Source organism: Mastigoproctus giganteus, chromosome 7 (assembly GCF_048544385.1).
Source record: "Mastigoproctus giganteus isolate SK-2022 chromosome 7, ASM4854438v1, whole genome shotgun sequence".
NCBI classification, from domain to species: domain Eukaryota; kingdom Metazoa; phylum Arthropoda; class Arachnida; order Uropygi; family Thelyphonidae; genus Mastigoproctus; species Mastigoproctus giganteus.
The window spans coordinates 218,139,165-218,154,240 of NC_143581.1; the positions used below are offsets into that span (position 1 = coordinate 218,139,165).

The following is a 15,076-nucleotide window of genomic DNA, read 5'->3' on the forward strand; positions in this document are numbered from 1 at the left end:
CATCATTTCTGTCTGAAAATTTCGCTACCAACTGGTTTTGCTTCAGTCCAAAAATATAGTAGGTGTCACCAAAGATGTTTTCACATGGAAAAAAAAAAAAAAAAAAATTTAGATATGTAACCTGCCATACAGAAATCTGACCAAGAAATTCACACAAAACAGTAAAAGAAGGTTAAAGAGAAATAGAGAACTATATTTTAATGCTAGTGTGTATGTGTATTTTTTTCAATATTTATAGCACATATAAGCAAAAATATGTGATAACCATTTTAAATTTTGTGCTGCTAATGATTTTAAGAACTTCAAAATGGGACTAATTGGTTCATTTTTATATTTTAATTTTATAACTTTTTTTTTTTTTTTTTTGAACAGAATCCATATAAAGGTTTGTTTCATTGAAAGTTACATGCGTAAAAAAATGTACACGTTTTCCCTTTTAATTTTCATAATATTTTTAATTTAGAATATAAAAATTACATATAATAATTACACACATAGTATAGCCAAACAGAATTAAAAAAAAACAAACCTGAAACAGAAAAGGAAGTTAGGTATCTGTCACTGTAGTGCAACCACTTTTGTTAAATAGGGGTGTGACCCTCAGTTAAGTGTGAACAAACTAGGTGATTGTTGAGGTGTCAGGGTGACACATATAGGCTCCTCTTGTGTTTATTCTCACATGCCCATTTTCAATGCCAGTTTTTATTCTACAAACTATATTCAGCCTCTAACAATTTTCCATATACTGCATGAATGTCATGATATAGGCAAAATATATCTAGCATGTATAAGAAATGAAACACTTTCTCAATTGCTAGATTAATATTTTGGAAATTAAAGTCTAACAGTTTTCCTTAATTTAATTTTTTAAAAAAAATAGCAATACTAGCAATGTGCTTTACTTCTCACTTTTGAATAGCTCTTAAAAGGCTGTGGAAACTGAAGACAAAACATCTGTATACTTAGGAACTACTACAGATGTATAACATATGCAAGACTTAAAAACAAAAGAAAACATAACCTAATAAAATAAAACAGTTAACAAAATAAGATATAAAATAAATTCTCATAACTAAATTTAGAAATCAGATTACTCTAACTCAAAAACCTATTATAAACAGAACTACGTCAAAAGTATCATAATGAGCCAAATTCTGTCATCCACTTTTCATGCTTTTCCAGTTCTTCTTTATTTACAGATTTGTTTACTTTTTTCATAGCTTCTTCAAAATCCAAAGGTGTTAAAGGTTGGTCAATTTCTTCTACAGTTAAATTCTTAATTTCTTCATATTTCATTCCTGATATTTTTCTTCTCATAAACATCATCGATGCATCTCTATTTCCGAAAAAAAGCAGCAGTGAAAAGTAACAAAATTTATCACCTCTCTTTTCTTTTTTTTAATGATAATAATTTCATTAACATCGGTGCACTATGACCAAAAATTCTCAACTAACCAAAAGTTAAGGTGTACTCAATTTGCACGTATGCACGTTATTTTGATATGCAAATATAAGGTTTTAAAAACAAAGTATCTAACGGAACATCATTCAATTGTATTTTAAGTATAGTTTTAATTTTCCATATACTGTATGTTATATTTTGAAGTGATCAAATGTTTATGTTTTTTGTAGTGATAAGAAATGTTTAAGAGGATCCTACATAAAACTGAATTTCAAATGGAACAAGAGATAAGATGCACAATGTTATTATTATAATTAAAGTAACGTTAAAGTAATATATAAAAAAGGCAATTGCAGACTGTGAAATTGTAGAGGAATAAGTCTCCTTAATAGTGAAAAAATATTTGCAAAAATAACAAACTAGGGAGGTACTATAGTGAAAAAATTGGAGAAAAACAAAATGGATTCAGGAAAGGAAGATCTTGTGCAGATGGATTTTTTACTTTGAAATTACTAATTGAAAAACACAAGGAGTTTAATAGAACAAACAAACATAGCATTCATTGATTATAAGAAAGCGTTTGACCATGCGGAAAGAAATAAACTTTTAGAAATAATACTTGATGAAACTTTAAACCAAATAATAGTTGCAATCTATAATATATATAGACAGAATTCAATTGCAATTAAATTGGGAACAGAAATTTCAAATTGGAAACCAATAAATTGTGGCATCCGACAAGGTTGCCATCTATCTCCTCCACTTTTCAACATATACATCAATGCCACTGTCAGACACTGGAGACTTAATAACCCACAGAAGTATTACATTACAAAATGGTAATCAAAATGGTTACATTACAAGTTAAAATACTCACTACACATTCTAAAACAAACTTACCATGGAAATATCAACTGCAAAAAAAACCAAACCAAAACAAAACATGGCCTTTCAAGGAAAGGAACCCATTCAAAGCAAAATTTTTATTGGTAATACAATTCTTGAACAAGTAAATTGCTTTAAATATCTTGGCTAGAGCCTGAATTATGAAAATAAAATTATATTAGTAACAAAATTTAACACTATAACAGAGTTTAGAATAATTTAGAACATTTAGAATAATCAATCAAGTTTTTAATCCAAGGAAAGTGCAGAGACATACCAAAATAAAAATATACAAGACACTAGCCAGACCAGTATTCATATAGGGAAGTGAAGCCTGGACCATCAAAAAACAAGATGAATGCCAAATCACTTCAGCTGAAATTAAATTTATGAGAAAAACTACAGGATTTATATTGCTAGACCACATAAAAAGCAAGGACATACTAGACAGACTAAAAATGACACCCATAACCAAATACACCCAACAGTACAGATGGAAATGGCTACAACATATAAAAAGAATGGATAAAACCAGGATACCCTGTCAGATTCTTCAATACATCCATAGAGAAAGAAGAATGCCAGGAAGGCCAACCAACCAAGAGATGGCTGGAGATTGTGACAGTCTGCTAGGTCTATTACCTGATAGGATTGTGATGATGATGGTTAGTTGGTTGGTTATTAGGAGTTTTACGTGCATGATGAGGTAGCCTTAGCGATGATTTAGATGAGTGTGCAAATTCCATGCCAAAATTATGTAAATACAGGCATCTTCTGCTTAGCACTCTTAAATGGCTGTAAAAACAGAGCACTAAGTGAATCCACATTAAGTGAAGGACGGGAAATAATGTAAATAATTTTAACTGGTTAGCAGATTAGTGTTTCTGGTCAATTTTAAGGCACCATTTCTGTATAAAACAATCTTAAATATAGTAAAAATATTTAAACCTTTAAATATAAATTTTAAATATATAAATTATGCAATAAAACATACAGTATATTTTCAAGAAATGCAAATAATCTTACATTAAAATTAAGGAACCTTATATGTATAGTGCATTTATGTTATTTATAATAATAAAACCACTAAATGTAGCATAAAATGTAGCTCTCTCCTGAATCCAGTCATTTTCAGAATTTTCAATTTAGTTTCCAATGACAAGTTTTTCCAATAGCTTTTCACCTTCTCTTCACATTATTAGCACTAGCTGACTTGATCTCTTTGAGGCCATTAAAAAAACAGAAGTTGAAACTATTTAAATGCTAAAGTAAAATCAATCACGGGGATACAAAATATACACAAACAACATATAAATCATAACTGCTTGAAGACCAAAACTAAACTGAAAACAGCATTGCTGAGCAGTGCTAGTGTGCAGCATTCAGCTAAAAGCAACTCACTGTCAGAAAATAACAGTTCCTAAAAAGAAATTTTATAAACATTTCAACACACTTCAGTTAATTAGAACCACCAAGTGGGCACTACCTTTCCCATAACACTTCTGGGTAGGAGGATGTATAGTGTATATTTTTATAATTTACAAGAAATCGTGCTTGTGTATTTTATGGCTGTGGCCACAGGAATCTTGTGCAAATACAAACAGCTACAAAAGTTAACACAGACATAAATTACTCACACTAAAAGAACTTTTGAGGCAATAAGCAGGCACTTTCTAAGTTCCTCCGTGCCATAAAATGGAAATGCTTTGCAGCATTTGTGTCCAACAATTCAGCCATTTTCTGGATAATGACAATATTGGTTAAAAAGACAATTTAAATCAAAGAACGCACCTTTGAAGGCAAACACTATGAATTGCAGTTGATTAGAAAATTAATTGGAGAGCATTAAATTTTTTTTGGAGGACTTCTCATGACACAAACACCTGCTAATGATTAACTCCCCCCATGGCATTTGGAATGAATAGTGCTATTCTGGGGGAAACTGTAATTTTAGGGGAGGATATGAAAAAAAAAAATAAAAACCAGCACGCTATGACAAATTAGTGCTGAGTAAATGAGTGAATATTTTTAACAATACTAAGTGCTAATGTGTAGCAGGGGACAACAGTATTCTTAAAATTATTGACTTCTTTCACCCCCCCCCCCGCCCCAGGTTTATTAGTTTGAATTTTAGTTCTTAAGAATTTTGGTATAAATATAACATGAATAGTCATGTTATATTTACATAAACAAGAATATTCAAATATAGCTTTTAAGCTTATAAGAGGATTTCTTTTATTATTTTATTTATTTATAGCAATTTATTGACACTATTCATTTTTGCAAGATCCCCCATCTTCAACATCAAAGAACAAGCAATAACTAAATTAAAATTAATTTTTTAATATCTGGAAGGTTTTGTACTAACAGTCCTCTAGTTGCATGGCAGTATATTTTTTACCAACCATGCTATCACTCGGCCAATAATTAGATAAAAAACCCAGGCCTGGACTTAGGGTAGGAGACAGTTGCCTTGGGCCTTGCACTCAGTTGATAAAAAAAAAAAAAAATAATAATAATAATTAAATATGCAACATGCTATACAAGCTGCATAATTTTTCCAATACCAATAGTAATGTGGTACATTAATTATTTCCCTGTTAAATAATATGTGATAAAATCCATTTTATGCAATAAAAGAGATGTTGCCACAAAACTACAAATACCAGGTATGCATACATATTTTGGTTTGATGAATTTTCCACGAATTTTGCATGAGCAAAATTTAAAAGTAGCATGTTCAAAGAACTAGCAGTTTCATACCAGAAACAGGAAAAGGTGAATACTGTATACAGGGTGTTTCAAAAATGATGGTCAATAATTTAAAGTTGAAAAGTAAAACTAAAATAAGCAAAAAAGTCCCAGTGAACATCGGGCCGCAAATGAACTGTTTTCAAGATAATGCACATTTTCTGTTAAGATCCGCCACTGACTATGGGAGCACTAGTTTAGCAAAAAGCTGTGAATCCTTTGCTAAGGGTGGTTTTATTAAACATAAGATAATACATTTTTAAGTTTTGGTTTCAACACAACAGGATTTTACAGATGTTATATTTTACAGGATGTTCCAAAAGGTGCTCAAAATGCTATCCTTGCATCCGTATGTAGCTTTGTAGTCTTCTCTGCATTGAGTTGCGAATCCTCTCAGGCATTCCTGGGTCATTTCTGATTTGCTGAAAGGCTCCTTCAACCTGGCGCTGCAATTCCTCAACTGTGTTAATGTCAGAAGTGTACACCAAGCTTTTTACATGACCCCAGATACAAAAATCCATAGGATTTAAGTCTGGTGATCTGGGAAGCCACATTACAGGCCCACCTCTACCTATCCACCGTTGACCATACCTTCTAGTTAGATACCGAATCACAACTCGAGCAAAATGTGCCGGTGCACCATCATGCATAAACCACATGTTCTGGCGTTGCTGAAGTGGAATATTATTATCGTCAAGGAGGTCTGGAAGAACATTCTACAGGAACTGAAGGTACAGCTCGCCTGTTTAGCAGAAAGTGTGGTCCAATTAGACGGTCTCCCAGTAGTTCTGCCCAGACATTCAACGAGAAATGTTGCTGATGTCATGACTTGTGAATTGCATTAGGATTTTCGTCAGATCAAACGTGACAGTTATGAAAATTAAAAATATCATCACGAGTAAACCCAGCTTCGTCAGTGAACAAAATGTTGTTTAAAAATTGGGGGTTCAGGTTAAATACTGCATTCAAAAAAATTAATGCTTGAATATCCCACACACATTTTTTTCCCTGAAGAAATGGAATCAAAAATTTGGGTCTGTCACTTATTTCCAAATTTAATCCGAAGCTTGCAATTTCTCCTGTAGCTTAAGAAAAATCTCAGTCTGTAATCTATAAAGGAATTGTACAAAACACCATGAAATTATTATCTTTCATGGTTAGTGAAAAACTGAAAATAGTTCAAAAGGCAGAAAAATTGGAAATCATGCAGCTGGTAGTAAATAAATTCATATAACTTTTTTTTTTTTTTTTTTTTACTTAAAAATGGAATGTATGGTTTGTTCAAAGATGCAGGGTATTTGAGAAAATATGGTAGCTATACAGATATGTGAGCAAGAAGCTCAGATTCTATGAAAACAACAATTTGAATTTAGTAAATAAATAATTTATAAAAAGGTGTTGCATAAGTTGCATAAATTGAATGGCAGTTATCTTGTTTCAAAATGGTGGGTAAATCAGTTTTGGATTTTAAAAAAAATTACAATTCTTGGAACATTTTCTTGAACAAAGAATAAAAGACTTCACTTTTGTTGTTGTTGTTATTTGGTTTTTTTAGGAGCATTAGCAACTAAGGCCATATTGCTCCGGGATATGCGATGGTCATTCCCTGACCTTTCCGCATTCTCCGTATTTGGTGGTGACGGGCTCGAACCCCGGTCTAATCAAGAAGCATGTGCTACGCACTGCTGCACCTTCCCACCTGGCTACGGAGACGCCTACTTCACTTTTGTTTGATGGCTAGTGTTAATACAGAATATAAACGTAGTTGTCATCCAAATGCATTATACCTAGTAGATTGTCACTGTGGTAGTACAATTTAGTACTGGGATGTACTTTTTAGCTCTACCATGATTTAATACTTTCACCTTTTTTCTTGTGTTATAATTTATGCTAAGCCAAAACTGCAATATCTTTGTCAAAATAATTAAGGTTATAACCACTGCTTAAGGTAAAATTTCATTGATGGGAACATATGTTAATATTGGCCACTCAAATTCCAAAAATTCCAATTATTTTGAGAAATTATCCTTAAATTAAGTTATATAGCAAGAATAAAAGCGAAATCGTTAAACAATCTCCTACCATTAATATCTGGACACCCTGCTGCTGTTCTGATAATTGGTCATGTCCTATCTAAGTATCATGTGTCAGACACAATTATAAATATGCTTCAAGGAGACAGTAGTATGATTGTGAATGCAAGATGCCATGATTAACAGACTTCCAGCATGGAATGATATTAGAGTGCCACATAAGCAATCAGTCTGTATAAGACATTTCAACGGCACTCAAGATCCCTAGGTCGCTGACTGATGTAACCTGCAAACGGAAGTGGGCTGGCACTGAAACCATCACAAAACAACCCAGAAAACCTCTGAAGCTGATCGAACATGATAGGAATTGCAAAGAATTGTCCATTGGAATGTAGATCGACATTACTGCAGCATGTGAAGAGATATTGTCCAAAAAAACAGAGCTGAACTGTTTGCCACTTTGAAGGCCAAATAGTGAAAAATATCAGAGGACATTTACAAAAAACTGGTGGAGAATGTTCCATGGAAGCTGGAGGTTATCATAAAGCTTAAAAGGTTTTAGCATATTAGTTTTCCTGAAAATAAAGGTTATTTGTAGATATACAGATATCTGGATATTAATGGTAGGGAAGTATATAAAAGATCCATGAAATAAATTAAAAATAAACAGTTTTATTACTCAGCTAGAGAGTTATTTCAGTAGATCATTATAAAAATATAATATTTAAGTAACATTATACATATTATATATTTATTGGCTGCAGAACAAGAGGACATCACAAAATGTACTCACAAATGCTCACCTACAAACAATGGTAATATCAGCTCCTGAATATCCATCTAGAGCTTTAGCAACCTCTTTAAAATCAAAGCTATTTGCAAGCTGTGCATCTTTCAGATTAATTCGCAATAAAGCTTCACGAGCTTCTTCTACAGAATTAATCACATTATTAATACAAAAGAATGCTGAAAATAAATTACTTTACTTAATACTAAACTAATAAAAACTGAACATTTCAATAAGCTAAACTTGTATAAAATGATTTAAATGTTGTGATCTGTAACTCGTACGCGAATGTTGCCTTCAGAATAAGAAAGAAAATTCAGTCTGAATTTTTTGTGCTTCTTTACCCTGTGAAATACTTATTTAAAAATTAGTTTGAGGTTTAATGTGCACTTCCTGTATTGCAACACACACAAGGGAAATTGTGAAAAAAAAAAAAAAATCTGGGAAGTAACAAATATTTCTTTTATTCTTCTTAAACATGTTATAATAGTGCAGTTAATACAAAACAGCTGTTGACTCCTAATTGTTTTCTCTTATTCAGATCTTGTCCTATCATGATGGAATTGGAAATCATACTTTATATAATGGTATATACAAGTCTATTTTTTCCTGTTTTTTATGAAAGCAGTAGCATAGACATGATTTGAAATGAAGAGGAAGGGGGCTTAAAATCCACATGATTGGGGTGTGGACAGAAAGGTTTAAAAATAAAATTAAAAAGTATAAGAAACAATGTATTGCTTAAAGATTATTTTTAATAGACTGCTAATATGTTTAAAAAACTGTATATTTTGGGAGAGGAAATCAAATCTTTAAATATTAAATCAAATCTGGGACTTGATTTAATGTCTATACAATAACAGCCTATAATAATAATACACATGGGGGTGAGATTCAGTATAGATCCACACCTGAATTTGATTAAAGAAATTATATTAAAGACTATAATTAATTCCACTGAATTTAGTATCAGTATTAGCAATGGCCACATGGTGCAAGAAAGCCTATGGCTTATGCTGCACCAGCCAAAAAATAAAATAAAATAATAAAAAATAAATAAAATAAAATAAAAAATAAGAATAAAAAAATAAAGAAAAAAATAAAAAAATAAATAAAGAGAAAATTAAAAAAAAAATAATAATAAAATAAAAAAAATAAGAATAAAATAAGAAAGAAAGAAAATAAAATAAGAAAGAAAAAATTTTAAAAAATAAATAAATAAAAAAAAATAAAGAAATAGACAACCTATGCATTTCCACTCCTGTAGGAAATTATCCAGCTGACCTTTGAATTTCCCCAAACTGTCAGCCGCTACCACCCATGTAGGTAACTTATTCCAGTAATTTATAACTCGCTAGCTAAAATAAAACTTCCTACAATCCAGTCTAAACATCTTCCCTTGTAACTTGAAATTATGGCCCTTAGTTCTAGAATCATTTTTTTTTTATAACTGTGAAAATTTTGTCCTCATTCATTTTACTTATGCCTCTCAGAGCCTTAAACACCTAAATCAAGTCTCCTCTAAGGTGCCTAGTTTCCAAGCTCTGAAACCCACATATTCAAAATCTTTCCTCATATGGACACCCTTTTGCTGATCTCACCAGATGTGTTTCCTGCCTTTGGATCCTTTCAAGAAGCACAATGTCTTTCTTTAGGTGCAGTCTCCTGCTTAATATTCTGATTTCAATAATTCATTCTTTCTCTTTTTTTTTTTTGGGCTGGAGGCCAATTCTCTAGAGGAAGCTTTGGACTGACTTAAAATAGTTTATGAAAGATTCTGCTATTTAATTATATGAACAAAATTTAAAATTACATATTTCAAACTTTAACACAGTTTTAGTTGCACTAAAAAAGCCTACAAGTTCAGATGGTGTGCTTATATGTAACCTGTGATTGACAAGTGTGCACATTGCTGAGGTCTTCTAATACTCATTAAAGAAAAAACTGAAGTTAAAGAAAAAAGTTAATCCTTATGCATTTATTGCAGTGTTTCTCAACCTTTTCTGTTTTACTGATCCCCCCACCCTCTCTCACCTAAGTTTGTGAAGTTTTTTTTAACATCCTGTAGCATGGATCAGTTCAACAGATAATTATATAACATACAACTATAAAGCATCTCAGAAAAATGTGCACACATTTTAGGCAATATATAAAATTAATTACAATCTCAGAAACCATTATTGGGTGTGTACAGAAGCAACAGAGTATGACACATGGTGAATTAGCAGATTTTCAAATTGTTCACTTCTAGGTACTATTCACAGTGGTGAACTGAATGATATATGTTCTAAAAATGTAACTGCTGGGACAGTTTCACATGCTTAATTTCATCCTTTAATTATTAAAAGGTAGCTATTTTTATACAGCACACCACACCCTTTAGACTTGTGGATATTCAATTCCTTGTTGGCCTATCCACAAATCTAAAATTATTATGAAAATGGGCCTGACATCTTGATGATAGTATGGATGTGACGTGACCTGTTAGCAGTAAACCACTTCATTCCCATATAGATCATAAATGGAGGGCACAATGGCACATTAAGTATGTGGAGGTACATATCACATGTATCTGTCCCTTCAAAAAAAAATATGGCCCAACATGAAAGTTTCTCTACATGAATGTTTTGATTATCAGGGTACTAATATGCATAATTATATCAGTTCACTGTTTCATTAAGCTTGAATGCTGCCTCAACTGGCCAAACAGTATTGTCTGAAAATCTTGCCTCATTCATCTTCTTTAAACCATTCACAAAACATAACCTGGCAAGTAGGATTATCTTCACTCATATCATGTAGCAATTTGGCACATAAGGTTTACACTTAGCACTTCTGAGAAAGCAGTGCACACTTGTGCTGTTGATTCCAGTCTCACAAGTAGATTGCCTTACAGATTTTGATCATGTTCACACAGATTGATGCAACAACATACAACATTTTACTCACTCATTGATGAGCAGTCTCCTAGACCTTTGCTAATACAAATCTTTCACAGTATCATACATCTCAAATTTTTAATGAATTCTCGAAACTGTTTTTTACAATTTTGGTTTTGTGGTAACTTCATGTCTCCACTGTTTTTGAATTTCACATTTATTCTTGGGTTTCCAGTCCATTTTAAAATTATTTTGTACAGTTCAAACATCCAGCTGCTATGTTGTTTACACTTTGCATTATAGATACCATTTCACTTTTAACAACTAATGCCATCTTTTATCAGAAAAATATACTAATCAAAGATGAAAAAATTTAAGTTCAATTATGATGTAAGTAATGTAAATAAATCATATTAATGATGTTTCATCATTAAAAATATTAATGATGAAAATGAGTGTGTCTTTTTTTAGGCAATGAATATTTTGATTTTATTATAATAGATTAGAAAGAATTAATTATTCCATTAAATAAAGCTTTGGTTAGGCTATGCCTCGAGTATACTATATACAGGTTTAGAGCCCCCACTTCAGGATGGAAGAGCTATTGGAAAAAGTGCAGTGAAGAGCAACAAAGTTAGTTATTGAATAGTTATTGATATAAAGAAGTATTTCTATATATAAGAAGAGTCAATTTTGTGGGTTGCAACCAAAGACTATATTGCTACATGGGGATTTGATAAAAGTTTCTTTGTTTGTTATTTGGTTTTTAGGAGCATTAGCAACTAAGGCCATATTGCTCCGGGATATGCAGTGGTCATTCCCTGACCTTTCCGCATCCTCCGTATTTGGTGGTGACAGGCTCGAACCCCGGTCTAATCAAGAAGCGTGTATAATAACATACACGTAAGTTATAATCCAGTTTAATACAAATATATACTAACAAAAATCAGTAGCTTTCGAGACGCGAAGGACCTTTCAATCCCTGACAACACTGTCATGGCATCATTTGATGTGATTTCTTTATTCACTTCAATTCCTGTCCAACAGGCCGTGCACTGCGCCAGAAGGCTCCTCAAGAACGACTTAAGCCTCCAATCCAGGACATCACTATCCACTGATGACATCTGTGCCGCCCTCAACCTATGCTTATCAAGCAGCATCTTCACTTTTGAGGATTCACTCTACCAGCAGGTACGTGGCACTGCTATAGGTGCCCCTGTCAGTTCCGTAGTAGCCAACATCGCCATGGAAGATCTGGAGGAGCAGATACACCAGAACCCACCTACACCTATTACAACATGGTGTAGATACGCTGACGATATTTTTACCGTAATACCACATGGTTCTGAAACTGCACTGCTGGAATACCTCAACTCCCTATCTAATTTCATCAAGTTTACCATAGAATCAGAGGTGAACGGTACGCTCCCATTCCTGGACTTCCTAGTGCATCGTGTAGGCCCACATCTAGAGACCTCAGTATACCGCAAACCTATGTGGTGCGGTCAATTCACTAACTACAGTTCCGGCCACGCACCAAGCCATCTCAATAGCACTGCCCGCACCCTATTCTCCAGGGCTTGGAGCCATTCCAGCACCAACACAATTAGGCGTAACGAGATCTCCCGTGTGAAGGCAGACCTAACCAAATGTGGTTATCCATCCCATGTACTAAGCAGATGCCTATTACAGGCAGAAGAACTCATATCCAACCCAAGACCACCGAACCAAGTCGGTATATTCTGCCTACATTCCCTATTATCCAGGCATGTCAGGACGGATCTCGAAGGTCCTTAGAAGTTACAACATCAAATGTGTGCAATTACCCTGCAGGAACCTATGTTCACTTGTCTCCAGCGTGAAGACTCCTGTCACACCTGTCTTATGCAGCAATGTGGTATATCGCAACACCTGTAGAGACTGTAACAGTTGCTACATAGGAGAAACATCAAGGCGTCTCCAGGATCGCCTCATGGAACATGACAGAGCAATCCGGCTTGCCGAAACTGACCAGTCCGCGGTCGCGGAACATTTTTGGGCCACCAACCACGATCTTGACCCCAAACGCGACTTTGAAATAATAGACCACTCACGACACTTTCGCCACCGCCTATGGCTAGAGTCACTCAACATAGTAAACAATCCAAAGGCATTAAATCGCCAGAAAGGCATATGTCTACATCCCATCCTAGAGACAACCGTTTTAATGCTGGATGATCAGTGGTGTAGAAAGCAGCGCACGTCCGTGCAACAACAATGACGCATGATTAACGTGCCTCACTCAGCTCGTATTTTTGTATTTAATTTGTCAGTTGACAAAGAGACACGCGTCTCGAAAGCTACTGATTTTTGTTAGTATATATTTGTATTAAACTGGATTATAATTTACGTGTATGTTATTATAAACTATGGACCCCAGTACTCCAGGCCCATTCGTTACTACAAGAAGCGTGTGCTATGCACTGCTGCTCCTTCCCACCTGGCTACGGATGCGCCAGTTTGATAAAAGTATTTAAAGCTTTAAAAGGCTTGAGTAAGTTAAATTATGAAGAGATCTTTTTTCTTTTACAGGCGGCACAAACTATGGCACAAGACATGTACTTAAATTATGGAAGTACCGTATAGTTATAAACTGGATACAAACAAATTTTTAGCACTAAGGGTGATTAACCCTTGGAAAAAATTACCATAACCTTATAGAATTAGAGAGCTTTTATAAATTTAATGAAGTGTTGGTCAGATACCTGGAATAAGCTTGGCTTCCTTTCATTAATTTGCCTTTATGATACTAACATTTAAAGAGACTTTAAGAAATATATACAGTTTCTTTCTATTGGTCCCTATAGTTCTCCATAACAACTCAGTCAGCACAATACTTCATCATCTGCCACTCATTTGGACAGGTCTGAATTCAATTCCACTGACAAGAAACAACTGGAATTTCTAAAGTCCTCTTATCAAGGCTGTAAGCTGATCTCAGGCAGAGGGTGTAGGGCCCACCCCACCTAAAGTTATTCCTGTTTTTCCTTAATGGATAGGCAGTAGTAGATTTGGTGCTTCTGGGGTTCTAGGTGCAATCTAAAGTTTTGTTCCCCATTGCTTTAACACAATTATTTGGATTATGTTCATTGAGGGTTGAGACAACAGTGTGCAGTGCAATAAAGCATAATGTGTTTAAACATGTTTCATTCTTACCTCCATTGCAGTAAGATGTTCACTCACTTATGGAAGTCTGTTATCGTCAGAAGAAAATGAAGATGTTTTCACATTTAATTGTATTTCAAAATGTTAGAGTGCACTGTGTGTGTGTGTGTATGTGTGTGTGTGTGTGTGTTGTTTTACTTTAAAATCGCAAGTAAAACATTTAATCTATTTAAAATGAATATGGTAAGTGCAACAATGTATACAAGTTTTCACAAAATATATTGCTGTTTCAGAGAGGGTAGAGAGTCTTGTCAAAAGTGTTCTGCAATTTGAACTTCAACAAATGATGAAACCAAGTGTGGAATAACTGGGGGCGAACTTTGTGAAATTGCTGAAGAAACCTGTCTCCATCAGATCCATTCATTCCATTTTAATGAAAACCTTGGATATTAGGCATGTTTTCCCAAAGTTCGTGTCATGGCTGTTAACAGAGGAACAGTGTGAACACTTCTGATGTTTTTGAATATGCAACTAAGACAAGACTTTTTTCAAATGTATCAAAACTGGGGAGAAAATATGTGCTTAATCTTCTTCCTCCTGATTGAAAAATGTGTGGCAGGTGAACAGCAGAACAAAAGCCATCATGTTGCTAGCATTTTTTGACTGTAAGGGTGTTGTTTTCCAAGTAATAAGCTCCAGAGGTACAAACAATAAAGAGTTCTTTTAACAATATCCAAACAGTAATATGATGGCTCAGCTTTTCAGAAGTGCTTCTAAGAGTGGAAAAACTGTTGTGCTAAGTGCATTACTTCAGAAGGCCACTACTTTGAAGTGGATTAAGTTGCCCATCCTGTAAGTATTCATATTGTCACTATATTGTAGAAATCAAGATTTTTTTGAAAAGTATCCAGACTGCTGCAATATTAAATTGATAAAATCAGTATCTGTAAATAGCAGTTATTTCATTATTATTTAGATAATAAATAAAGAGAGGGATCTCACAACTGTTAAATTAAGGTACCTATATCTTTTTCCATTAAATTTCTTGCCTTAATGACTTATGATATAGTGCCTTGCATATTTATACACTATTATATAAATAACTTATTATTTATACATTAGTTATACAAATATCTCAACAGAATGTTTTTGAAATGAATTTGGGAGTCTCCGAATCTGGATGTTTAACTTTTGC

At 33.6% G+C, this 15,076-nt stretch overlaps 1 protein-coding gene across 1 annotated transcript in view; it reads right to left on the reverse strand.

The window, feature by feature from the left end:
• Positions 1 to 1,137: 1,137 nt before the first annotated feature.
• Positions 1,138 to 15,076, reverse strand: part of LOC150083688 (katanin p60 ATPase-containing subunit A1-like) — a 56,692-nt gene continuing 42,753 nt past the window's right edge. The window contains exons 8-9 of the mRNA XM_090377438.1: positions 7,875 to 8,001; positions 1,138 to 1,336 (exon numbers count right to left, since the gene is read on the reverse strand). Coding sequence (XP_090233564.1) covers positions 1,138 to 1,336; positions 7,875 to 8,001 — 326 coding nt within the window. The remainder of the gene's footprint in view (positions 1,337 to 7,874; positions 8,002 to 15,076) is intronic.